At 44.3% G+C, this 26,567-nt stretch overlaps 2 protein-coding genes across 3 annotated transcripts; one reads left to right on the forward strand and one right to left on the reverse strand.

Annotated features, from left to right (window-relative positions):
* Nucleotides 1-802: 802 nt before the first annotated feature.
* polr2g (RNA polymerase II subunit G) lies at nucleotides 803-7,679 on the reverse strand. 2 transcript variants are annotated; one of them, XM_056290434.1, is made up of 8 exons: nucleotides 7,542-7,679; nucleotides 6,777-6,886; nucleotides 5,735-5,894; nucleotides 3,296-3,346; nucleotides 3,129-3,194; nucleotides 1,682-1,753; nucleotides 1,438-1,471; nucleotides 803-1,110 (listed from the first exon to the last, which is right to left on the reverse strand). In XM_056290434.1, exons 1-8 carry the CDS (start codon nucleotides 7,551-7,553, stop codon nucleotides 1,097-1,099), a joined length of 519 nt encoding a protein of 172 aa, XP_056146409.1. In that variant the 5' UTR covers nucleotides 7,554-7,679; the 3' UTR covers nucleotides 803-1,096. The 2 variants fall into 2 exon arrangements, with proteins under 2 accessions (XP_056146409.1, XP_056146406.1); XM_056290431.1 differs by lacking the exon at nucleotides 7,542-7,679 and adding an exon at nucleotides 7,088-7,382.
* Nucleotides 7,680-10,059: 2,380 nt separating this feature from the next.
* On the forward strand, nucleotides 10,060-13,510 carry si:ch211-175m2.5 (uncharacterized protein LOC568697 homolog). The gene is made up of 5 exons (XM_056293913.1): nucleotides 10,060-10,168; nucleotides 10,291-10,458; nucleotides 11,187-11,286; nucleotides 11,503-11,633; nucleotides 12,842-13,510. The coding sequence occupies exons 1-5, from the start codon at nucleotides 10,118-10,120 to the stop codon at nucleotides 13,136-13,138; spliced, it is 747 nt and encodes a 248-aa protein (XP_056149888.1). The 5' UTR covers nucleotides 10,060-10,117; the 3' UTR covers nucleotides 13,139-13,510.
* Nucleotides 13,511-26,567: the final 13,057 nt, after the last annotated feature.

A 26,567-nucleotide genomic window follows, 5' to 3' on the forward strand; every position in this document is an offset into this window, starting at 1 on the left:
AACGTGCCCTAGACAGAGTTACTCAGAAAGGGTCGTTCAAATTCTCCACCTACAAAAGCAATTTTTATTAATTATCAAGAACCGCTTATAATTGTCCTCCGGATGATCTGTGGGATAACAAGAGCGCAGTGATTTTGTAATACATTTATAGCCACCACCGGTCCCCCTCTTCCGCATGTTTGATCAGCTAAACAACCAATCAGCATCTCTTCTCCGAGAGTGGGACAACCACAAGTGAAACAAGGACACTCAGAAACAAAAAGTGACAGATGCTGACAGGTGTTTGGCAAAACATAATTAAAATGATCTTATCGATATGTTTACTATAGCAGTTATAGTTGTAAAGGGGAAAACAGAGGAAAAAAATGGTGGGGAGAAAGGATGTAATCCAGAGAGTGTGAGGTCGATGCTACTAGTGTGTGTATGTGCATGTGACGTGTCTACCTGTGTCTATGTGAAGTGTTCACCTGTGAGTGCATGGGATTAATCCCAGTAAATTCTGGTATCTTGAGATCTCCAACTTATCGTAGGGTCTCCGAGCAACAGACGGGCTCTGCAGCCACCCACGGGCTCCGTAGTTATACAGTCACCCCACGACACAGAGGACAGCCGCAGCCCAAAGCACCGATGTTGAGCTGCAAGTAGTTTTGTTCCACATCTGGCACATTACAGACAATAACAACAATGCTTGCAGCTGTGGACTAGATCTATTTACACAAATATATTCAAGACAGAGTCTGGTTCTTTTGATGAACAAAAATGAACGAGGACACTGTAATTACAAATTAAATATTTTATTACAGTCCACGTCCTGTACAAAAACACTGTCTAGATGGGATCCTTAATTTTTACTAATGAGGTGGTCAAAAAAATTATGATGGGTATTTTCAGTGTGTTTTAGAACAATTTACCTTTAATTTTTCTGACTACATGGAGATTTTTTTCCCTCTGATGCCAACATAAAAGTATATTGTAGTTACAGGTTTCAAAACTTTTGTTCCCCTTACTCCATCAATAAGCACAGAAAAATACTCATTGTTACAGACTTGACCAAGCGTTTGCATTTTAAAATGTCTTGACAGGAAAAAACTGCAGATCAGCTGACGAGACCTGGAAAACAGCACAGAAAACAACATTTATTTTTTTTGTTCACAAACAATAGAGAAGAAACTGCTTTTTCAAACCGACTGACTGTCACGAGATAAATGTCCTATTGAGTTGGTTCACAAAATACCTCCAAGACTTAAAAATATGGAATATGCTTTTCACTTTGGACGTAGTAGTTTCAGTCTCTTGTCCCACACTAAGTTTTATTAGTATCATCTTTTACTCTGACAAAGCCAAACAGGGGGACAAATCTAGAAACTATAACCAGAGTTTTTTTGTACCAGTTGAGGTGAGAAGACCTTTGCACACATGCGATGACATACAACTTACCCAGATAATCATCCATGAGCGATCCAATGGCAAACTGAAAAAAAAAAAAAAGAACATATTCTATTAAAAATCCTGAATCACAGCTGCGGGCTCACATGTATTTAACTAGACCGCAGCATCATGACTTGACTTCCTCGTGGCGACCTTTCCCCATCTCTAGAAGTCTTACCCATTGGGACTACAGTACTTTTGTGGTGTTTAAATTCCAGAAGTACTATTCCAAATGATTACAAAGTTCACTTACAATGTCATTTTTGTCCACTCTTGTGCCCACAATCTTAAGCCGGATCTCATCATCTTGCTGGATTACGATGTCCTTTAAAAAGAGGAAAGACAGACAGTATCTTCAGATGGGATATCTAGCAGTATGTCATGACTGAAATTGTTATACCACCTAGTAAAGTTCTGGGCTTCCACACAGTCCAATGGGGCATCGTTTTAGTCCTCGAAAACCATGACACATTTACTTTTCCAAAATGGAAAGCTCACAGTACAATCAATGAATCCATCTAGTTTCATGTTTAACCAGAACGTGGTTTTAATAGGAGCTCCTTCTTGTTATTCTTTTGGCTTGTTCCCCGTTTCTCAGGGGTCACCACAGTGGATTTTACAGTTTCCATCGGTACCCTGTGAGGGCACAGTGCCAATGGCAGCCGTTGTCAACCCGGGCCTCGACCAAGCTGGTATGGTCTTGTCAAGCCGCACACTGATTTGACAAAATTTTAGTCAGATGCCCCTCCTGACACAACCCCTCACTCTAGAGATGGGTGCACAGGTAAAGCACCAGATGACATCCCAGTATTCATGGACTTGTGCCCATGTCTGTCGCCTGCTGTTTTTAATAGGAGCAAAATTCAAATTAATTTGGGACTACTATTTGCAGATGATGTAGTACATCCCAACAATCTGTAAACTGCACTTGTGAGAGCAGGAAGTGCAGCAGCCCAGCAGTTCCGTAACAATAGCAACAGCCCCATACCTCCAGAGTAAACAAATCTGCATTATGACAATTAACAGCACAGATGTTGCAAGAACAAATGTCTTGCAGAAATGCAAAACAAAGACATTTAAACTGGACAGAAAGCATGGTTTGCAACTGTTTTTTCAACAGAACACATTAAGACATCTGTCTGTACTGTGAATTTCCCATTCTGAACAAGAAGATACAGCATGGTATAGCAGAGTACAACACATTATACTGGGATGAAGTCAAAATGGTAAGTTCCCAAATTGTAAAGAAATTAGTCTTTATCAGTCTTTTGTACTTATGTTTCTAAATGATGACTGATAATGTTTTAATGAGGTCTGGGGTTAAAAAAAAGTGAAACTATCTTCTAATACTTGCATTAACAGACAAGAAAGCAGATTCTCCTTTTCTTTTAGATAAACTATTTAAAACCAGTGAACTATAAGCACAGAGACGGAGGCCTGCAGCATTAAGACGGATTTAACTTTCGCTGTCCAATCCATTCACAATGGCTGCAGCACACGTATTGCTGATAATAATCATTGGGGTTAAGGGTGGTCGTTTTATTGATCTCATTTGTAATTATTAGAGTGCTATCAAAAGCAAGATAATTATCCTGTAAACATGAAAGGTGACAGTTAAGTAAACTATATGGAAAATATACAAAATTTTGAGACAAAAATTCACAATTGACAAAAGCAGAGAGATCTAGGAACAACCTTACCTCATCTACCGTCTTGTAACAAGGAGGATTGGAGTTAGGGTCAAACTCCATTTCTGAGGGAATGGACTAAAAAAAAAAGAAAAAGAAAGATATACATAAAGACATCTATGGCCAGCATCAAGCACTTGAGCAGACTTGAGAAAATATAAAAAGTTTAATTAACTTACATGACGAGAGATGAAACAAGACATGGGGCCGATTTCTGTGAACAGTCCAACCTTCAAGAAAGACAGGGAAGTCATTCAGACAAGCGACCATCAAAGTCAAGTTATGCCCAACATCAACAGTTCAGATTATTTTAGGCAAGACTAACAATGACACTGTAGCGCTATATCAAGTGTAACATGTATACTTTATGTGAAGCAACATGGAAGAAAGAAAAAAGAAAGCTACTTTATTTTTGTCATTGTAAAGGTTACAACGAAATTTATTCTCTGCGTTTAACCCATCCTATTGCATAGCAGCAGTGGGCAGCTGCAGCGCCCGAGGACCAACTCCAGTTCGTCTTCCCATTGCCTTGCTCAGGGGCACAGGCAGGAATATTAACCCTAACATGCATGTCTTTTTGATGGTGGAAGAAAACTGGAGCGCCCGGAAGAAACCCGAGCAGACACGGGGAGAACATGCAAAATCCACACAGAAAGTACCTGGGACAGCTTGGGGTTCGAACCCAGGACCTTCTTGCTGTGAGGCAACAGTGCTGACCACTGGGCCACCGTGTATGAGAATATACTGGTCCATCTTTAATTACGTAGAACCACCTCATATTTGTATTGTGAAGTTAGTCAGATACAACTGCATTTCCTTGACTGGAAATTAGTCATATCAGTTTTATTAGTCTCGGCTCAGTGATATAGACTGGTAGACAGTTTTAATCTTTGGTATTATGAAAATCGTTGACAACAGACAGCACTCACTATGAATGCCATAACACATTTTTTTGCTTAAATGATGACATGACTTACACACTACACAATACATTCTGGCATCTGCATTCCTAAGTATGCTGGGGTGTGTCAACAATGCCCTGGGGTTTAACTACATGTCCCACTCAAAGAAAAATAAATGGATTTCAACCAACTCATTAGTAAAAACACATTATAAATCATGTCAAATCAATTTGTTTCCCCATTTTTAAATGACTGAATAAACAATGTTGCATCATTCTCTCTCTCTGATGTGTGAGTAATGTCTTTTCTTGTCTCTTCTCCCATGTATGTGAATGGTGTGATGTCAGTCTCCCCTGTGTGCATTTGTAGTCTCTCCTCCTGTCAGGTCTACATGGTGGTGGTGGTCATCTGGCTCAGGTCCCAAGCTGTTCCTTTGGCATCCTCCTCATCACATTCTTATACTAATTCTGTTATCATCTTCCAGTGTTGTATTCTGTAAAAAGTGTTCTATTCTGTACACACCAGTGTTGTAGTACTCGAGTCCAGGACTCGGACTCGACTTGGACTTGAGCACTGGTGACTTGGACTTGAGCCTTGACTGTATTCGGACTCGGAAGTTGGAGATGAGGACTTGGACTTGTTAATTGATGAAGACTGTTTTTTGTTTTTGTTAGTTTTTTTGTTTGGCTATTGTGTCACAAAGTAAATAAACTCCCTTTGAAATGGTGACAGCTGTGTCACTTTTGTTTCATGTAGACCTTTTTTATTTGTATGTTGGCTTTTTTACGGTGCCAGAGTGGAGCACTGGAGCCCATCTTGGAACTTGACTCAGACTCAACCTTGATGACTCGGACTCAGGTAATGGGGACTTGACTCGGACTTGACTCAGACTCTTCTTTGGGGACTCAAGACTTGGACTTGGACTCGAACAATGGGGACTCAAGACTCGACTCTGACTTGAGGTTTAGTGACTCGACTACAACACTGGTACACACAACATCCATTGCACGTCTGTCCGTCTTAGGAGAGAAAGCCCTCCTCTGTTGCTCTCCCTGAGGTTTCTCCCTATTTTTTCTCCGTTAAAGGTTTTTTTGGGAGTTGTTCCTTATCTGATGCGAGGGTCTAAGGACGGGATGTTTTATTGTTTTAAAGCCGCCTGAGGCAAATTTCTAATTTGTGATATTGGGCTATACAAATAAAATTGACTTGACTTGGGTGGAAACCACGGGTAAAAAACTCTTACCCTGGGTTTTTAAAATAAAACTTAAAAAAAAGTAGCCCAACACCTGAAACATGACATTCAATATCAGGAAGCCAAGCACAGCTGTCTGGGTGTGGAGTACCCTGATGAAGACAGCTTTGTTTGTGAAAACATAGATAATTAATTTCAAAAAAATTAATCACTTTATCATGACTATGAGTGTGCAGTGACTTTCTTTTCTATCATATTCTACTCCAGTTGCCTGTACCTCACAACGTATGAAATTGTTTAGTTTTTTTTTTTAATTCTCCAAATAACTTCCACTACGTTTTTTTTAAATACACCGTGTTTTTAATAGAATTGTGCCCTCCTTCAGTAATGAGTATGTCAACTTTTTTATGTGCTACTAACAGCACTGTATGGTGTGAATGGTGAATGTGAGGTATAAATTGTAAAGCGCTTTGAGTGTTCTGCTGAGAAGAAAAGCACTATATAAACACCACTATGCTCCTCACCTTGTTGACCTGAGTGACAACAGCATCCACAACCTCCCCCTTAAATGGACGGAACACTATGGCCTTGTACTTGACTGGATACAAGACAAACCCTCGGCCAGGCTGAATCATACCTGCCCCGATGTTGTCGATGGTGGTGACCGCAATGACAAAACCATACCTGGAACAGAAATGGAAGAGCTCAATGATCAAATCAACCTTTTTCTTCCTCCATTTTTTTAAGCTCACTGGTTTTCAGTGCTGTGTGTAACATTTCAGCTTTTCTGAAGCGTAATATGACTAGTGAGATATCAGCAGGACTGCTCATTGGTACTGAGTGAAACTCAAACGATTCACTGTTGGGGTTGTCTTGCTTGCTCTGATTTATTGGTGTTCTTCACATCACTGAACAGAGGTCAGGATTCAAGTAAAATGATGAACATTTTTCCTTATCTGGATTGAGAGTGTAAGGAGAGTGTCATCCATTGTTGTTGGCTGGATCTACCTGTTTATCAATGTGTGAATGTAAAGACTTTTTAGACCGTAAGTGCAATTTAGGGATACAGAAGTAAACCTGAGTTGAATTACACATAGCACCTATAAATCACTGGTTTGCTTCTTAGGGACTTAAAAGGCAAAGTTAGCACTCGGAACAGTCCTTCTACAACACATCAGCTGGCCAAAATCTGACCAACATCAGTCTGGGCAACACTTAAGGGATTACCTTGAGTTTTCACTCATTTAAAGCAAACTGACTAGCTCCATGTGACACAATGATTGATGCGAGTATTTTCAACCCGTTTGGAAAGATTTTCAGTGAAAGGTCACAAAGACATGTACACTATAACTACAGAGAGGCCAAAATGAAGGGTCAGGCGGCCCAGAGAGGTTGGGGTTCTTCTGTTTCAGTGCTTCATTTGACCAAGTAAAAAGCAAGCACACATATTCCTCTCTCCTGCATTCAACATGTAGTTTCCAATAACTATACACATGTACGGCTCAAATTAAGAATCCTAACACCGATTTCACACCACTACAACGAGTAATTCTCAAAGCCACTTACTTCCCAGTGCAGGTGCCCTCCACTTCAGTGAAAAGTTTTTGCTTCACCGTGTTGAGAAGGTTTGGCCCAAAATACCGTGGATGTAATAAGATTTCATGCTCCAAAGAAATCTGCAGACAAAGAAGAGAACATCACGCTCCCACCAGTGTGTGTCACATATCATCTGGGCTTCCGGTTATGTAATGTAACATATGTGATATCACATAAACGTGACTGTGATTCTCTGATCTTCAAAGCTCCATTGCAGCAAAGTGATACAATTTTCGTAACTCATTAGACTGTTTTAGCCGAGTGAAACGAACACTGAATACCTCCACCTGTTTGGTCATCGCATTACTAATGCCTGTCAGTCAAAAACGTGACATTTGATTTTGTCGATATCGCCCGGCCTTTGGTTGGCATGGCCCCGGTTTGAGAACCAGCTGAAGTGGATTCTGCTGGTCGGCGCGTCTTCACTTCCAGACACACAACACAACGCTCATGTTGTGTGATGTTGTGAAAGTGGTCGCATCACTACAAAATACGCTTTGAGCTGCCGGCGGTTGTCAAACGGTTGCTGATGTTCCCAAAACATTAGCAGCCGTTAAACCAACGTTGTACTGGTCTTTCGGCTTTAAACTCAGGTTGTCGTCAAACCCTGACAGAAACGGCGGTGTTGTGACCGGTTGAAACGGAAGAGGCAGCAAGCTGCGCGGGACAACTTCCGCAGAGCGCTCGGCATCCTGATTCCAGCGAGACGGAGCAAACAAAACTTCGGCTACTTACATGATAAAACATTACTTTAACTGCAGCGTCCAATATGTCCACTGTAAACACTCTCCTGTGGTTATAGTTGATCAAGAAATCACGGCTAGAAGAACGAGCACGCTTCTTCTTCGTCTTCTTCTGTTGTTATTGCGCTTCTTCTTCGTCTTTTTCGTCTCTTGCCGTTTCGACAGAGACCATTAACATCCAGCCTTACGGTGCATTACTGCCACCTACTGCTCCGAACTACACTCTAGTACTATGCAAGCTAAATGGATTTTTTTCCCCACAACAGCCATTATGACATGAAATAATAGGGTAAACACAGATGTTACCAGTGAATTAATGATACTAATTAATGTTCCGTTCCATTCAAGTCAAACAGAGCCGGTTTAGGTGTAAAACAACCATTGGAGGAATGGGGGCGGAGGTAGTCAGAGGTGCCGTCGGGTTGGAGCGGTCTGTTCAATCTTATCCTATTTTTCTTGGCAGACTGGACTGTGCACTTGGTTTTGAACAATGGTTGCAGAGTTGTATGGACCTGGAGGTGGCAGAGTTGAAGATGCTAAGATTTTTTGTTGGGAGTGACGAAAATGGACAGGATTAGGAGTGAGTATATTAGAGGGACAGGTTGGATGGTTTGGAGTCAAAGCAAGAGAGGCAAGATTGAGATGGTTTGGACATGTGTGGAGGAGATGCTGGGTATACTGGGAGAAGGATGCTGAATGTGGAGCTGACAGGGAAGAGGAAAAGAGGAAGGCCAAAGAGGAGGTTTATGGATGTGGTGAGGGAGGACATGCAGGTGGCTGGCGTGACAGAGGAAGATGCGAAGGACAGGAAGAGATGGAAATGGATGATCTGCTGTGGTGACCCCTAATGGGAGCTGCCGAAATTAGTAGTAGTAGTAGTAATAGTAGTATTAATGTTCATCAGAAAGAGAGTCGCTTATATACAAAGAAGATATATTGGCAAAGGATAGAACAAGTGAACGTCTTTAGTTTTTTGGGTGTGTGGTTTGACTCGAAGGTAAAAGTAGTGCTGATAAGATCAGTATTAGATTACAGGTTTATTGCTTACGGTTCAGCAGCAAAAACCTCATTAAAGAAGTTGGAGGTGGTAAAGGTCAAGCTATGAGACCTTGTTGTGGTGCCCGTGTCAGCTCTTCATGGTGAGGTGGGGGAAATGACGCTGCATCTTAGACTAAAACAGATAATGATGAACTACTGGGCAAATCTTCAAGGGTATTCTGCAGATCGACATCCAACAGCAAAGGTACTTCTCCCATGTTGGGAGAGAGAAAGGGCCAAGCAGGAGTGGTTTGCATGGAGCAGTGAAAAGGTAGCTAGAGACATGATTTATCCCTACAGTAGCATTACCAGTAACACCCCCTGGCTGGTCCCCTCAGTGTCAATTGATTAATACATTCTGGGAGGGGGGGGGAATACAGGTACATAAAGGTTTTGGAAATATTGCAGTTTTGATTGAAGATAGGTTAAACAATTATATCATACATTTGTCCCAGGATATACATATGGATCTAAGGTACCTAATACAGGGAGCAAAGGTTTTGATTTTAGCATACCAGCCTTACAAGTTTCTGTAAAAAGAAGAACATAAGATCATTTATCAGTTTACACAGTTGAGATGATGGCAATTGCAACAGCATTAAAAAAGATAGACGAGTTACAAATTAAAAAGGTTATTCTTTGTACAGGCTCGTGTTCTGCATTAATGCCATTGCAGTCATTTACATCTCACAGTAGTTAATGAGATCTATGAAACTCTGTACAGATTTTAAAATATGAATATTTTTTGATAACGTTTATGTAGATACCAGCTCACAGAGGGATAAAGGGCAATGAAATTGTGGATCAGGCACTGAAACATGAGGAGGTCATGTTCAGGGAATCTGAAGCAAAGGGGATAATAAAAAGAAACATCGTTAAAGAGCGGCAGCACAGTTGGGCTACAGCAAACCCAGGATGACGAACACCTTTATGCACTCCAGCGAGAAGTGGGCACCGTGAGGTCAGGTAAGAGGAGCACCAAAGAGGTAGACTCACAAGTCGGTCTCCTAACGCTTCGCTCAACTCACCGGAGATCGCCGAAAGTCTGGTATCGCGAGACTATCAAAGAGGAGACCGTCTTAAGAAGGCTGAGGGCAGGACATTTACCAGACTTCATAAAACACTGCATTTAACAAACGAACATCCCTCCGGATTATATGAGCACGGTCAAACTAGAGGAATCAGTGGAGTATGTAATTTTTCACTGCCAAAAATACTCTCGAGAACGATAAACATTAAAGAGGGGAATTGGGAAGCTTGGAGTGTAAGAAGTCTTAAAACTGTATTTGCCATCGGCTTAGGGAGTCTATTCCATTATTTGAAAGAAACTGGGCGGATCAAAAGAATTTAGCGTTCAGTGAAACAGTTATTTTCTTGTGCTTGTGGGGGGGGGGGGGTTGGTAACTGTAGTTCACACTCCAACGCAGCAGATGGCGGTAATGCGCCTTAACCCTGGTTGCCACTCGCCATAAAAAAGGGAAAGAGAAGATGAGCAATAGCTCGCGCCCCAACAGCTGACTGTAGAGAGCTATGGCGAGCGGTGTCCTGAAGTTGCTCAGCACGCCCACCTTTGCGTTGTCCGTGAGTTGCCCAGTATTTTCCCTTTCCATAACACTGTTTATTACGCTGGCCCCGAAGTGCACTCCTTATTGATGTGGTTCAACGAGGCCGTCTTTGCTTATAACACTCTTAATTCGGCGCAGGCTTCCCTCCGGTCCGCCCGTGTTTGTTTGCAGACGTCGGCGGCGGCGGCGCGGGCCAGACGCCTCTGCAGCGACGCGCCTCCGGAGAGAATCAGCCGCTACCCGGTCCCCTACAAGAAAGACCTGCCGTACGATATCGTGGAGCTGATGGAGGAGGTGGAGTCAAAGGTAGGCGAGACTTGTCCAGAGGCACTTATGGCCTTCACATAAGTATGCCGTTATTAACTTGGCCCACTTTTTTTAAATTTAGTTTATTAACGCGTGGCTAGGTAATAATTCGGTATTATAGTTTATCGTCTTTCAACGGTACTGTATCGGTATCGAAATTCGGATTTTGTAATACCTTGGCTCAATTCTGTCGTCTAAATTGGAGAAAACAAGACTTGATTACCTACAATTTCCTCATAAAATAGTGCCTGAAATATTGGAGTGAGTATGATTTTAAAACTAGTTTTGGTGGGATTTCCTAAACATTACCGGAGAGTTCAGTGAGAGTTACCTCACTTGGATTCTTGAACGTGGTATTTTTGGCACGTGTAAGGTATTGTGATATATGTTGACGTTCATTATCGTAACCGCTTATCCTGCTCTCGGGGTCGCGGGGATGTATTGACGTATTGTCTAAAATTCCTTGTGATTATCATGAGAATGTTTACTGTTGGGACTGAAAGGCATACTTTTCAATTTGTCTTACATAAATAACTTGAGGAAAGCGTTCAACGAAAAGCACAAGTTAAAGTGCGCTTTTCTCAAGTTTATCTTTTGCAAGTAAAACCGAAGTAAAATAAATGTACACTTGTTTAGTCTTATTTCAAAAGAGGTATACTAAAACGTGCACCGAAGTAACCTTGCTTTTATCGCATTTTAACAAGATGTCACCACACACGGTTTTGCAGGCTGGCTTTTTGCCAAACGTCTTTAAAGTCCTCTCCCATAGACCTGCAGAGTTCAGGGGTTTCTTTGCATACTACAATGAACTCATGAACAAGGACACAGGTGGGTTCATTTTGTTAATATATGCACACACACACACACACACACACACACACACACACACACACACACACACGGTTGTGTAGTTGTTTGTTCAGTATGCATGCTCATGTCTGGCTAGACTGATTGTACTTTGGTTTTAGCTTGTGTTTTTAGTTAATCTGCCCGTCCGCATCTTTTCTTAATGATGGGAAATAAATTTGAATTTTTCACCCCCAGGGAGACTAACCAAGGCTGATCGGGAGTTGATTGTGGTGGCCACCAGCATTCACAACCAGTGTCTCTATTGTGTGGTATCCCACAGTGCACTGCATCGCATCTACTCGAAGAGACCCAATCTTGCTGACCAGGTGAGCTGTAATCCTCATCTCAGTTGTTTTCTTTGGGACTTGTTTCAATTTTCAAGCCTCAGCACAATAATGGAAAAAAGGTACATGAGGTGAAATGAAATTGTATCCAAGCTATATTTTCTGTAACTGAGGTCACCATGTGTATTTTATTCGAATGTCATTGTGTTGGGCGTCCGGGTGGTATGGCGGTCTATTCCGTTGCCAATCAACATGGGGATCACCGGTTCAAATCCCCTGTGTTACCTCTGATTTGGTCGGGCGTCCCTACAGACGCAATTGGCCATGACTGCGGGTGGGAAGCCAGATGTGGGTATGTGTCCTGGTCGCTGCACTAGCGCCTCCTCTGGTCAGTCAGGGCACCTGTTCGGGGGGGGAGGGGGAACTGGGGGGGAATAGCGGGATCCTCCCATGTGCTACGTCCCCCTGGTGAAACTCCTCACTGTCAGGTGAAAAGAAGTAGCTGGCGACTCCACATGTATTGGACAAGACATGTGGTAGTCTGTAGCCCTCCCCAGTTCGGCAGAGGGGGTGGAGCAACAAACAGTATGGCTCAGAAGAGTGGGATAATTGGTTGGATACAACTGGGGAGAAAAAAGGAGGAACATTTTCAAAAAAAAAAAAATAATCGCAGTGTTAAATCTGATGAAGATGCATGAACACATCAGTACATGTTACCTTGATAGTGTGGTGGCCAGTGATACAGAGAACTTGCAAAAATAACTAGAATCAACGAATCAACAAAGTCTGAGTCAGGTCTGCAGATTGACTCAGACCTTGTTGATTCGTCAATAAAAGTCTTATTTTGAAGGATCCTCGTCTCATTGAGTTTTTTTGCAAGTTCTCTGTATCACTGGCCACCACAATAGTAAGCATGCAGCCCACCAGCTCATCATCTCTAAAACTTTGGGGGCTGTGTCTTTAAGCGCACCTTCAGTTTATCCTTGAGGGTGTTTATAGGAAGAAAAGAGCATTAATGAATTGGACTTTTTGTACTGCAAATGTATTGCAAGCATAATTCAATATAAATGTAAATGTTTGTTACTTCACTGAGTAAAATGGGGTCGATTGTTGACGTTTATGTGAACATGTCACCACTTCCTTTTTATACCTTGAGTATCTGTGTACATGCACACACGTTTTATTACATGTTGAAGCTCACAAACTGTCCACACGTTACCTTAATCTCCCCCTGACTCCTTCTGACCCAGGTCATTGTTAACTACAAGAATGCAGCGCTGTCAGCCCGGGAGCAAGCCATGCTGGACTTTGCCATGGCTGTGTGCCGCAGTGACTCCATAACCGAGCAGCACTTCCTGTCTCTTGAGGAAGTGGGTTTCGACCGGGAGGACGCTTGGGACATTGGCGCCATTGCTGCTTTTTTCGCCATGTCAAACCGCCTTGCACACCTCTCCGACATGAGGCCTAATGTGGAATTCTACAATATGGGCCGTTTACCACAGGACGAAGGCAAGAACGAGGAGGAGGAGGAGGAGGAGAGCAAGTGAGAGTGGCTCAGCAATGTGCTGATGATTATTGTTATAGGGCCACTTTAGAAAGCATTTAGCTCCTAATCGACCTCATGGTTCAGTGTGAATGGCTTACTAGGTTAATCTTTAAATGTGTGACTGAGTAGTTGGAGGAGGAAAAGGTTCCTGGTTTGAAATATGTGCCTTTCTCTACGGGGTGTCGGCCTTTTTTTGTTGTCTTGGGAATGGGGATTTTGGGGTTATTTTGGAAAAAATGACAGTTGTAGAATACAAAAGTAGACTTTAAAAATGCTGCCAAATGGAATACAGGCGTGTCTCTGAACTGAGGTAATGACTGTGTATTGTGTGCGTGTTTCATATTTTCCATTAAAAGAATGCCTTAACAGTTTGAATCACAACGTCTTTTCTAGCTCCGTGCATTTTTCCCTCCAGCTTATCCCAAAAGTTTTAACCAGCTCTTTGTTTTGTCTTGGTAAATGTTCACCTTGAGGCTAGTGCACTTTGTTCTGGGGTGTGCTGCAAATTTCCAAAGCTTCATTATCTCTCCCAGCAAGCTGAAAGGGAATGCTATCTGATTCTCATCCGTGTTTCTAAACGACAGATCTATGACACAATCAAAGCTTAATAACACACTTTGACTTCCTGCCTTACCGCAGAACGTTCAGAAGTTAATGAGGGAAAAGTACCCGTGTTTTGAAGATCATTTGTTTCATTTCGAGAAGTTCACAGAAAGGTGAATCGGTTCATTCTGAACACAACGTTTTGTGGGAGAAACATTTCATCACTCAACTAAGTGACCTTGTCAGTCTCAGCTGACTGCAGGTATCCCCACCCTCATAAACAATACAGTTGCATAACATCTGAAACCATATGCAAATAGGTGTGAGTTACAATGGCCATGTGTACTATTTACAGAGGATTTAGGAATAGTTGCAATCACAGCATTGTAAGATGGTGACAGATGTACTACTCCTCCTCGGTTCAGGGATGGTCGTTCCCTCTTCACATGGATGGCCTCTTGACTTCCCGTTCAAACCAGCGTTCCTCCCTATCAAGGATGGGCACATCCTCATCCTTGAAAGAGTGGTCACTGGCCTGCAGATGGGTGTAGACTGCGGAGTCCTGGCCTGATGACAGGCCATCCTTGATAGGGAGGGATGCTGGTTTGAATGGTGAGTCAAAGAGGCCATCTATATGTGAAGAGGGAACGACCATCCCTGAATCAAGGGCGGGGTGCTAAGAGTACATTTGTCATCATCTTACAATGCCCGGATTGCAACTATTCCCCAATCCTCTGTGAGTAGTACACATGGCCTTTGTAACTCTAGTTAATAGTCACACCTATTTGCATTTGGTTTCAGTTCTTATGCAACTGTATTGTCTGTAAGGGTGGGGATACCTGCAGTCAGCCGAGACTGAAGAGGCCACTTAGATGAGTGATGGAATGTTTCTCCTACTAAACGTTGTGTCCAGATGAACCGATTCTCCTTTCTGTGATTTTCTTAACCTGGATTACTGAGCATGCATAAAGACATTTCGAGAAGTTGGTCTGGTTGGTTCACTTCTGAAAGAGCAGTCAGAAATGAGACCATGTTGATGTCAGTGTAGCCTTACACCACTGGATGGCAGCATCTTCTTTTATCTGGTACGGCCTACAACTCACAACAGTACAAGAAGGTGATGCTGTTCATCTGATTTCAGACCTGTTCATTGATTCTGAATATGGGAGGAACACACGCATGGCCACACACACACACAACTAAAGTCAATTCAGTGGGCACTAGTGGAGAAAATATGAACAAAACAAAAAGTGGTATTATTCCCTTAGTGATGAAAATATATTACCTCCGAGGCCTCTTGACCCCGGACATGATTAAAACAGGATCTCAAAATGATGGATTCCACATTTTTTCAGATTTTGCATTTCGGCTGATCCGTTTCTCTGGCGAGGCAGTGGGTCTGCGTGCAGATCTGCATGCCAGGTAACGTGTTGTTGTCCGTTTTATTTCCTGATGGCCTATTTCTAATCTCGTCTCCCCTGCACCTGCTCCGCTCTTTTATCCAAGGTGATATAAGCCCTGCTGACTCCAGGCATCAGTAAAGTTTCTACCTCAGTGTGCCCGTTTGTGGGTATACGTGTGTTCGTGTCTGTATCGTGTATTTCTGTGTGGGACACTGAACTGATTGCACATACAGTGGAATGGCCATGTGAAGAACTCGAGAGGCTTTGGGTCGCCATATGCAAAGGTGTCTAATCCAAAATGAAATTTTCACGATTCAATAAATGGGACATGCTTTGACAAAACGATTAAAATGAGGTAGATGTGGGGTTACCGATGACAATATGTCGACAAAATGTGACGTAAGCATAGCAGCATCTGCATTTCTTATACATCGTTTGATGAACTTCAGGTAGACAGAAAAAAAAATCCTGCCTGGATAAAAATAACAGCATATTGGAAGGAGACTCTTCAGACACCCCCCCCCCTTTTCCTGCTCCACCCCCTCTGCTGATCCGGGGAGGGCTGCAGACTACCACGTCTCCTCCGACACGTGGAGTCGCCAGCAGCTTCTTTTCACCTGGCAATGAGGAGTTTCGCCAGGGGGAGGGTCACGCTACCCCCCCGTCCCCCCTCCCCCCTGAACAGGCGCCCCGACCGACCAGAGGAAGCGCTAGTGCAGCGACCAGGACACATAGCCACATCCGCTACGCTACCCGGACACCTGAGACTCTTCAAATACGAGCCCGTCTTTTTTTAAGGCAGGTGTCAGAAAATGCATTGCTCTCTGCTGGTGTGAACAGTACTGAACGCATGGACGTACACCATCCTGAGCCGAAAGAGCTGAAGTTAGGAGGATTTTGCTGACAGAACGCTTTCATCCAACTCCTTCCTCGGGCTATGTGGGTCCCTGGGGGCCCCGGTTCAGGGTCATGTGTCTCAGGGTCCCCGTAAAGGGTCCATGTCATACCACAGTTTCTCATTAACTGCCGCCCCACCGACCCCCATGTCTTCTATAAGCATTAAAAGGCGAAAACAGGCTCCAGACACGTTGTGTTATTGCTTTTTTATAGTCCGACAGTCCGCTGCCACCTGTCTCTCTTCACCCTTATCGCTCAACTCTCAGGTCTGGACACACATGGGAGAAAAGAGGAAAAAGGGCGGAAAGAAGAGGGGTAAAACATCAAATGAGGAACAGAGCAAGAGAAATAGAACAGAATCGAATACAATAGAAGGGAATCAAATTGCTTGGTGTCATTTACTTATAGGCTGGTTGACATGGACGACTCGGGTTAACAGCTGGCCCTCATAAGAAGGAGGTTTTTGCCAGTTTCTTATTGTGGGCTGCCTGCACATTGATAGATAAATCAATAGGCTTTTATCCCGGGTTGGAGTTGGAAGGACGGCCAGGAGAGGCGTGGCGTCTCGTCCTCGTTCTCCGGAGAGATATAAAACGTCATGTTTCATGTGCCAGCTGGAGCACCAGAGAAGACTGAGAGATGAGAGATACAGTGTGTGTGTGTGTGTGTGTTTGTGTGTGTAGGTGAACAACAGGGTGAAGTTGCACAGTTGTGGTCTGCACAGAGAGAGATAGACAAGGTGGACATCAGTGAAGGAACTGTGTCCATCAAGAGAGTAGAGTATATACATTAGCAGCAACAGGGATTTTCGCGTGAAAGTGTGACGTTGGCAGCTATTGGGAGAAAACGATAATGACTGCAAAGGACGACTAGCCACATATGATGACTCTGCTGATGTGCCGTCAGCAGCTGACTCAAGCTGGAAAAGAAGATGTTGTTATTGATGATCTGAACACTATAGACCACCACTCTCCAGCGGGTGTCTTACTGCGTTGATGATACTTTCTGTAGTTCAAATCCCAGGACGAGTCCTTGTTAAGAAGAATGTATTGATTCTGATATGTTAAACTTTTTTTTTTTTGTGTTTCCCCCCCCCCTTTTTTCTCCCCAATTGTACTTGGTCAAAATTATCCCACTCTTCCGAGCCGTCCCGGTCGCTGCTCCACCCCCTCTGCTGATCCGGGGAGGGCTGCAGACTACCACATGGCTCCTCCGATACATGTGGAGTCGCCAGCTGCTTCTTTTCACCTGACAGTGAGGAGTTTCGCCAGGGGGACATAGCACATGGGAGGATCACGCTATTCCCCCCCAGTTCCCCCTTAACAGGCGCCCCGACTGACCAGAGGAGGCGCTAGTGCAGCGACCAGGAAACATACCCACATCCGGCTTCCCACCTGCAGACACCGCCAATTGTGTCTGTAGGGCCAACCGACCAAGCCGGAAGTAATACAGGGATTCGAACCGCCGACCCCTGTGTTGGTAGGCAATGGAATAGACTGCCACGCCACCCGGACGCCCCAATGTTTGTTTGTTTGTTTTTTTAAGAGTTTTTTTGTCCCTTGGCTGCTTGCTCAGTGTTTAGAGATATTTTAAAGAAAGGAGTTCGTCACTTGTTTGATAAATTGTACAACATTAGCATCCCCCTATTTAAATTAAGAATCCCAACAAAATTTACAATCATCTGCACTCAGCCAGTATCACTAAAATAGTAAATTCCTAACAATTTTCATTTTATTTCCTGATGACTGCATTGTTTATCCGATGACTCGTGATAATCTGCGATCTGTGCGTGAATTAACTGGCTCTGCGTGTCGGTTTGTATTAACCAACAGGGTTTTTGGTTTGAGCCAACACACATGGCACAAGCGGTGATGAGGGAAGAATTTACTTTTTGGATGGGAGCACATCTAATCTCCTATGCCTCCTCTGGGTTTTCAGCCAAACTTGAATGTTTCAATTTAACGCAACTTTCAGTGTTGTCGTAAAACTAGTGTTTCCTCCTTTTTTCTGGCCCAGGGTTCAAATGTGGCAGCCTCCCGCGGTCCAAAGACATGTAGGTCAGGTGAATCGGCCATACTAAATTGTCCCTAGGTGTGTGTGTGTGTGGGCCCTGTGATGGCCTGGCGGCCTGTCCAGGGTGTCTCCCCGCCTGCCACCCAATGACTGCTGGGATAGGTTCCAGCATCCCCGCGACCCTGAGAGCAGGATAAGTGGTTCAGATAATGGATGGATGGATGGATGGATGGGTTCAAATGCTGAGGGTATATATACATATATGTTTTTCAGTCCAATACCTTCAGCTCAGGCTCCAAACAAATTCAAAACCTCAGGTGTGCTGTCAACTATTTGACACGAGCCGGGAGGGCGAGATAATGAGAGCTCGCATGTACATTAAAGCTGAAATCCGGAACTTCTCTCACTTACAGAGTAACTAAACCCTCCACCATTTTAGTGAGTCTGCTGAGATCTACAGGTTAAAAACATACCAGGCTGGTCTTGGTACTCTGAGGTGTTAGCATAGCAGGATAAACACAGCTGCAGATGATAACATTAATAATAGAAGTATGAATTAGGTGTGCCTAAGAACCACCATTAACAGACAGGCAAACAGACAGACAGACAGAACAAAAGAAAAGAAGAAGAAAACCACTTTTTTTTTGTCATTGTACGGTTACAATGAAAATTGTCTTCTGCATTAAACCCATCCTATTGTATAGGAGCAGTGGACAGCTGCAGTGCCTGGGAACCAACTCCAGCTCTTCTTTCCATTGCCTTGGCCAAGCACACAAACAGGAGTATTAACCCTATATCATTATTATTTGGCATTTTTCGCCTTTTTTATTGGACAGTGATGGTAGAGAGAGACAGGGGAGAGAGAGAAGGGATGACATGCAGCAAAGGGCCTGGGCCAGATTCGAACCCAGGTCGCTGCAGTAAGGACTCAGCCTTATGTGGTATGTGCTCTACCAGGTGGGCCACCACGGGTGCCCCACATGGATGTCCTTTTGATGGTGGGAGGAAACCGGAGCACCCAGAGGAAACCCTCCCAGACACGGGGAGAACGTGCAAACTCCACACAGAATGGATCTGGAATGGCCCAGGGTTCAAACCCAGGATCTTCTTGCTGTGAGGCAACAGTACTAACCACTGCACCACCATGCCCCCTAACAATTAACTGATGATGCTTGTAATACATTGCTATATGCTTGACTTGACTTGCTTAGTTCTGAGGATGCAATTTTACAAGGGCGCAGACTGTTTACCGGTGAACTGACAGCACACGAGCCACAATGACCGCTCCACCTTGTTTGTAGTCTGAGTAAATCAGTTGTAGCAGGTTCGTTTCTCTCTGCCTCCTACAATTGAACGATACTGGAATATTGTTCTACAGTAAGATTGATTGCCTATCTAGCAGAATCGCCAAATCGTTATCGCGTTTCAAATGGATTAAATACCGAGAAAAGTCATGGGTTGCAGCTTTAAGCAGAGATAACTGGGAAAGATAGCCTGCAGCAGTGTGAACCTTCGGTCCATCTGGACACTGGGGGCCTGACATGGCGTGTCAGTAGACAGCGAAGGGCACCGGGGAGATTGATTAGATGAGAACTGGCGAGCAGAAAAGAAAAATCAGATGGCTACCACGAAATAATTGGCCGTTGCAAAAACATAAAAATGAATCTGAAACCCCCTGAAATACAGTCTGTCAGTTTCATTACCATCCTCTGAAATGATACAATATTGTGCAAAAATGCCTTAAGAAAGATGGCAATCTCAGTGTTATTCTGCTGAGTTTTACTGTCTTGCTGGTGGTAATTTTGATTTCACATTTAAAAGAGTCCTAGAATAAAGAACAGAATATACACTCACCGGCCACTTTATTAGGCACACCTGTCTAACTGCTCGTTAACGCAAATTTCTAATCAGCCAATCACATGGCAGCAACTCAATGCATTTAGGCATGTAGACATGGTCAAGACGATCTGCTGCAGTTCAAACCGAGCATCAGAATGGGGAAGAAAGGTGATTTAAGTGACTTTGAACGTGGCATGGTTGTTGGTGCCAGACGGGCTGGTCTGAGTATTTCAGAAACTGCTGATCTACTGGGATTTTCACACACAACAATCTCTAGGGTTTACAGAGAATGGTCCGAAAAAGAGAAAATATCCAGTGAGCGGCAGTTCTGTGGGCGAAAATGCCTTGTTGATGCCAGAGGTCAGAGGAGAATGGCCAGACTGGTTCGAGCTGATAGAAAGGCAACAGTAACTCAAATAACCACTCATTACAACTGAGGTATGCAGAAGAGCATCTCTGAATGCACAACACATCGAACCTTGAGGCAGATGGGCTACAGCAGCAGAAGACCACACCGGGTGCCACTCCTGTCAGCTAAGAACAGGAAACTGACGCTACAATTCGCACAGGCTCACCAAAATTGGACAATAGAAGATTGGAAAAACGTTGCCTGGTCTGATGAGTCTCGATTTCTGCTGCGACATTCGGATGGTAGGGTCAGAATTTGGCGTCAACAACATGAAAGCATGGATCCATCCTGCCTTGTATCAACGATTCAGGCTGGTGGTGGTGGTGTAATGGTGTGGGGGATATTTTCTTGGCACACTTTGGGCCCCTTAGTACCAATTGAGCATCATGTCAACGCCACAGCCTACCTGAGTATTGTTGCTGACCATGTCCATCCCTTTATGACCACAGTGTTCCCATCTTCTGATGGCTACTTCCAGCAGGATAACGCGCCATGTCGTAAAGCTCGAATCATCTCAGACTGGTTTCTTGAACATGACAATGAGTTCACTGTACTCAAACGGCCTCCACAGTCACCAGATCTCAATCCAATAGAGCACCTTTAGGATGTGGTGGACCGGGAGAGTCGCATCATGGATGTGCAGCCGACAAATCTGCAGCAACTGCGTGATGCTATCATGTCAATATGGACCAAACTCTGAGGAATGTTTCCAGTACCTTGTTGAATCTATGCCACGAAGGATTAAGGCAGTTCTGAAGGCAAAAGGGGGTCCAACCCGGTACTAGCAAGGTGTACCTAATAAAGTGGCCAGTGAGTGTATATATACTATATAGTAAAGCAATAATGTATGCTTGATAATAATCAGTTTTCCCTTTTATTTATGTTCTTACTGTTAAGTATGTTGATTCTCGTATTAATGCCGTTTTTGTTGCCAAGTGTGTTGGGACTTTAAATGAACTCTGACTTGACGACTTTTATCATAGCACTGAGATCGGGGTTGCTACTTCAAATTGGGATTTTTACGGTTGACAGTAAGCCAAGCTGCCAATAAATGGAAGGCAATCCGGTTGACTGTGACAGCAACGCCAACTATAAAAACACTTGGAAACGCTGGGGGGGGGGGGGGGTGTTGAAAAGTTGTCTACAGCTGCTTTAAATATTCTTGTTTGGAAAAAGGTGACATGGGGATGGGGGGGGGGACTCTGGAGAGATTTTAGCACTTAACTTAAATGCTCTGTCCACACAGAGGAGAGGCACTCCAAAATCCTGCCTCATTAAGTTGAAGGGAGACGTGAAGAATCGGCAGTGGACCATTCTGAATCCTAACCAGGCAAACACATATTGGTTATCAGCAGTAGGGTAGACCCACAAAGGTGAGAGAATAATCAACATGGATCTTTTTGTTTTTTTTAATGTGTGTGCACGCGTGTGTGAGCATGTCACATACGTCTGTTTATGTTTGAGTACGTCTGTGTATGTTTGCATACTTGTGTACTACATTTCTTTGCAGGTAACTGCATACACGGGCATTCGTGTGCGTGTACTAAAACCCATTTGCCAGCGTCACATGGGGGATGTTCTGTGAGAAATCACATACAGGGTCATTCGCACCAATGAGCTGATGGAATTCCCCATGGACACAAGAGGCCTACCTGTTCCCCGTCTCAGCATCCCATCCCTGCAGGCGCCGCGTCATGGACACAACACACATCTGCCCACTCAGCTGGGACTCAGCAAAAGTATCGCTTGTGGGACAAAAAAAAGCGATGCTTACTTTGCACCTAAGCCGTTAAGTGATAACAGTACACTGCCTTTTGGCAAATATATGTAAATTGACTTGTTATAGATCATGAGAAAGATTGGGAGGTTCACCTCAGTCCCCTGGGCTGCAACGCACACGAGGTTATTTTAGATTTTGGTGTCCACGAAAACAAACACAGTATTCTTAAAGGGAAACGACAATGATTTGCAAAGTTATCTCTATATTTATTGTGAGAACCCCATCAGCAGTCATGGTACGGAGCGGTGTTTCGGTTGTCTCTGAAACGCCACTGTAATTCTGTCTGACACCGACGTCACAGGTGGACAATCTGAATATGCAAACTTAATTCAGATTGTTAATAACATTACATACAGCTGTATAAGTAAAGTTGTTTCTGATAGGGTATGTAGTGGTATGAAGGGTGCTGAGATGGAGGACGCACAAAGGTTTGGTGGACACACAGGCTTCTTTTTTAATTACGCATTTTAATCCACACCGTTCAATGTCCGCATGGTGCAAGGGCCAGTGCTCAGGGGTGCCGTAGTCTTTCTTTCTTATCCCCATTTCTCTCTTTGTCTCTCTTTAGGGTGTCACGACATACTGGTATTGATGATAACCGCAATTTTAAAAAAAAGAAACAATTATATCGTGTTAATAATACACATAAGATGCTATCGTATAAATAATCCATCCATTCATAATCCAAACCGCGTATCCTAGTCAGGGTCGTGGGGATGCTGGAGCCTATCCCAGCAGTCGTTGGGCGGCAGATGGGGAGACACCCTGGACAGGACGCCAGGCCATCACAGGGCGGCCATGCGCGCGCACGCACGCACGCACGCACGCACACACACACACACACACACACACACACACACACACACACACACACACACACACACACACACACACACACACACACACACACACACACACACACACACACACTACTCGGGACAATTTAGTATGGCCGATTCACCTGACCTACATGTCTTTGGACTGTGGGAGGAAACCGGAGCCCCCGGAGGAAACCCACACAGACACAGGGAGGACATGCAAACTCCACACAGAGGACGACCCGGGACGACCCCCAAGGTTGGACTACCGCGGGGGTTTGAACCCAGGACCTTCTTGCTGTGAGGCAACCGCACTAACCACTGCGCCACCACGCTGCCCCTTTTCACTATCCATTAATTGTAATTGTTGTTTTTTTGTTGTATGCTTTTGTACAGTTATGGTTTACAGACTCTCTTGCCACCTCCCTACACTGGTATTTTGAGTGCAATTCATTTGCCAAAATAAAGAGACAAAATGCACAATAAACAAAGTTAAAGATGAATTTGAGTGATAGCATTATTTTTTTCCCGAATTTTCTATAAATATCGCGATAATATCATTATCGTGAGTTCTTTTGGCCACGATAATCGTGTAGTGAAGAACTGATATCGTGACAGCCCTACTTCAGAGTATAAAGAGCGGGTTGTTAGTCCCTCACGACCACGTCTGTTCCCTCGCGACCCACGCCCCCTCTCTCTCTGCTAGCAGCCGAGGCTAAACCACAGCCCACTACCAAACGGTAATTTTCATTTTCTTGTGGGTCCAATCCCAGTGTCCACGTTCACAGATCTAGAGGCACGTTCCCGGCCGTCCCACGGCTTCGATGGTGTTTTAAAACCCCAACGTACTCTTCCAGGCAGCACTGCATGGAAGGCAGTCCCCGCCCTCAACAGTTTCATCCAATCACAGCACTGGTTAGGGTTAGCGCCAGTGCTGTGATTGGCTGAAACTGTAGGGGGCGGGGAGTGCCTTCCATGCAGCGCTGCCTTGAAGAGTACGTTGGGGGCTTAAAACACCATCGAGCGTCCCACGGTCAAATCGTAAAGTGCACGAGGGCTCTCTCGCAGACATTTGGAGTCCTTTATGCACACTTTCCGTAAGTCCGCATTTCTGCAGTTTGCCTGAGGGAATTACCCAGAGTTCATAGCATTGTGACGTTAAACACGGGGTTACCAGGGGAAGCCCGGAAATATTAAAAAAATCGGTAAACAAACAAACATGGAAGGACACGTGGGAACGTGGGTGTTCAGCGTGGCATACTGGGTGCGCCAGTATGCCTAAATTACAAACACTACATGAACAAGAATTACCTCTCACCCACTCGGCAAGGCACAGCCTGGAAGACGTTCAAATCAGGCAGTTGGTCCCTGTAAGTGCCTTGGCCCTGAGAAAAGTTTTTAAAAAAAAGTAAAATAAAATAAAATAAAAAGCCCCAAACCCACAATAGTTTGAAACATGTTGTGGCATTGTCATGGTAACGTGATGTGTCGCAAAGTGCTGTCCCATTCCTATTTATACCATTTTGACCCCTTGCAGCCTCTCACACTCAAGCACTTATCGGGTGACGTCAATTAAGTCCATTAGGGTTCAGGGTTTAAGCCCGGGGGGGGGGGGGGGGCGTTGGGGTTGGACCATACACTGCAGTTTACCGGCAAACCAGGAAGCAGATTTTAATATTCATGGACTGCGCCCTGGTGACGTCAGTGGGCCACACTTTTCCACACCATTTCAGCAGCGTTTCAGAGACACACAGAAGACTGCTCAGTATTATGGCTGCTAATGGAGTGTTATCCCTCTGCAGCACAAAGTATATCATAGAGATGATGTGGAAAAATGTGACCGCTCCCTTCAAGACTTAGCATGAAGCATAAAACAGCCAACTGCCTAAATACTACACACTGTAACCGCACAAAAGTCAAACCATAAACAAATAAATCTTTTTGTCATGCAACAACAACTTGTAAACCCTCCCAATATGAATCAAAATTAAAAGATTAAATTTACAATTTTGCGGGCATTTGCTGACCTCTATAGTTCAGCAATGTGAATAACAGCAGCAAATCACATCTGCCAAGCGTATTCAGGTAGGAAGGTAGTGGATGCTCGGCATGTTTGCTCAGGACTGCAAGTGTGAGCCAGTTGTGTTAGGGTCACGGTGCCATGTGCCTTCATACAAAAGCAAAACCTGTCAGCTGGCCCGACTCCTGTTTCTGAATGCAGAAAATGTGAGGCAGGGGTGGAGGGGTGATTAAATTTCTGTTTTAATCACAACCATTCAGCACTCCCTGCTGATATCTACCAGTTGTATTATGCTTCAGGAGCGCCAGAATATTAGATATAGCCCATTTCAAGAGAAAGGGATTTGAAATAATCCTGAAAACACAACCACACAGCTGCTGGTGTGTTGCACCTCCACAAGAACTCAAGCTTTCCCGTGTCCTCTTACTCGGTTGCTCCCCAGAAGTGTCTCAGATTAAAAAATGTTCCAGACTGATAATCCAAATGCACATTCACAGATTACTTAGTTCCCGGGGATTACGCGCTGCGCATCATTTCATATCTGCTACAAGAGGGGGATGCCGACCCACATTGTGTGTGTTTGTTTGCTTCCTTGTAGGTGTTAGTGTATGTCCATCTGTGTGTGTGTGTGTGTGTGTGTGTGTGTGTGCATTACTATACATGAATGTTGGTAATATCTCCCGATAAGGAGTTTATAAGATGGATAGATCTGCTCACACAACTGACTTCCTAGTCTTGAAAAACAGACACAGATTCTATCCTGCCTTTGTTTCTTACCACTGTAAATGTTATAGGAGACTGTATTTGTTATTTTTTGGTAATTTTGTGTTTGCTTGCTGCTGCCTACCTTGGCCAGGATACTCTTGTTAAACTACTACTACTTTCGGCTGCTCCCATTAGGGGTCGCCACAGTGGATCATCCGTTTCCATCTCTTCCTGTCCTCGACATCCTCCTCTGTCACACCAGCCACCTGCATATCCTCCCTCACCACATCCATAAACCTCCTCTTTGGCCTTCCTCTTTTCCTCTTCCCTGGCAGCTCCATATTCAGCATCCTTCTCCCAACATACCCAGCATCTCTCCTCCACACAAGTCCGAGCCATCTCAATCTCGTCTCTCTTGCTTTGTCTCCAAACCGTCCAACCTGAGCTGTCCCTCTAATATAATCGTTCCTAATCCTGTCCTTCTTCGTCACTCCCAATGAAAATATGAAAATTCTTGTAAATTCTTGAGAAAGAGTTTTTGGGTTTTTTTTTTTTTTTTTTTTTTTTTTGTCCCTCTTTTTTTCCCCCAGTTGTATCTGGCCAATTACCCTACTATTCCGAGCCATCCCGGTCGCTGCTCCACCTCCTCTGCCGATCCGGGGAGGGCTGCAGACTAACACGTCTCCTCCGATACATGTGGAGTCGCCAGCCGCTTCTTTTCACCTGACAGTGAGGAGTTTCACCAGGGGGACGTAGCATGTGGGAGGATCACGCTATTCCCCTCAGTTCCCCCTCCCCCCTGAACAGGCACCCCAACCGACCAGAGGAGGCGCTAGTGCAGCGACCAAGACACAGACCCACATCCGGCTTCCCACCCGCAGACACGGCCACAACAGACACAACTGTGTTCCTACAGACAAAGGACACCCGACCAAGCTGGAGGTAACACGGTGATTAGAACCGGCGATCCCCGTGTTGGTAGGCAACGGAATAGATCACCATA

The sequence above is a fragment of the Lampris incognitus genome, chromosome 1, assembly GCF_029633865.1.
Source record: "Lampris incognitus isolate fLamInc1 chromosome 1, fLamInc1.hap2, whole genome shotgun sequence".
NCBI lineage: Eukaryota > Metazoa > Chordata > Actinopteri > Lampriformes > Lampridae > Lampris > Lampris incognitus.

Bases quoted from the DNA above. Each gene is read 5' to 3' on its own strand.
- polr2g (XM_056290431.1), bottom strand. The intron at 3,195-3,295 runs GTAAGTTAATTA...TTTTTTTTTTAG, and splicing joins CTTGTTTCATCTCTCGTCAT to TCCATTCCCTCAGAAATGGA. The intron at 1,472-1,681 runs GTAAGTGAACTT...TTTTTTTTTCAG, and splicing joins GAGTGGACAAAAATGACATT to TTTGCCATTGGATCGCTCAT.
- si:ch211-175m2.5 (XM_056293913.1), top strand. From the start codon at position 10,118: ATGGCGAGCGGTGTCCTGAAGTTGCTCAGCACGCCCACCTTTGCGTTG. The intron at 10,459-11,186 runs GTAGGCGAGACT...ACGGTTTTGCAG, and splicing joins TGGAGGAGGTGGAGTCAAAG to GCTGGCTTTTTGCCAAACGT. The intron at 11,287-11,502 runs GTGGGTTCATTT...TTTCACCCCCAG, and splicing joins ACTCATGAACAAGGACACAG to GGAGACTAACCAAGGCTGAT.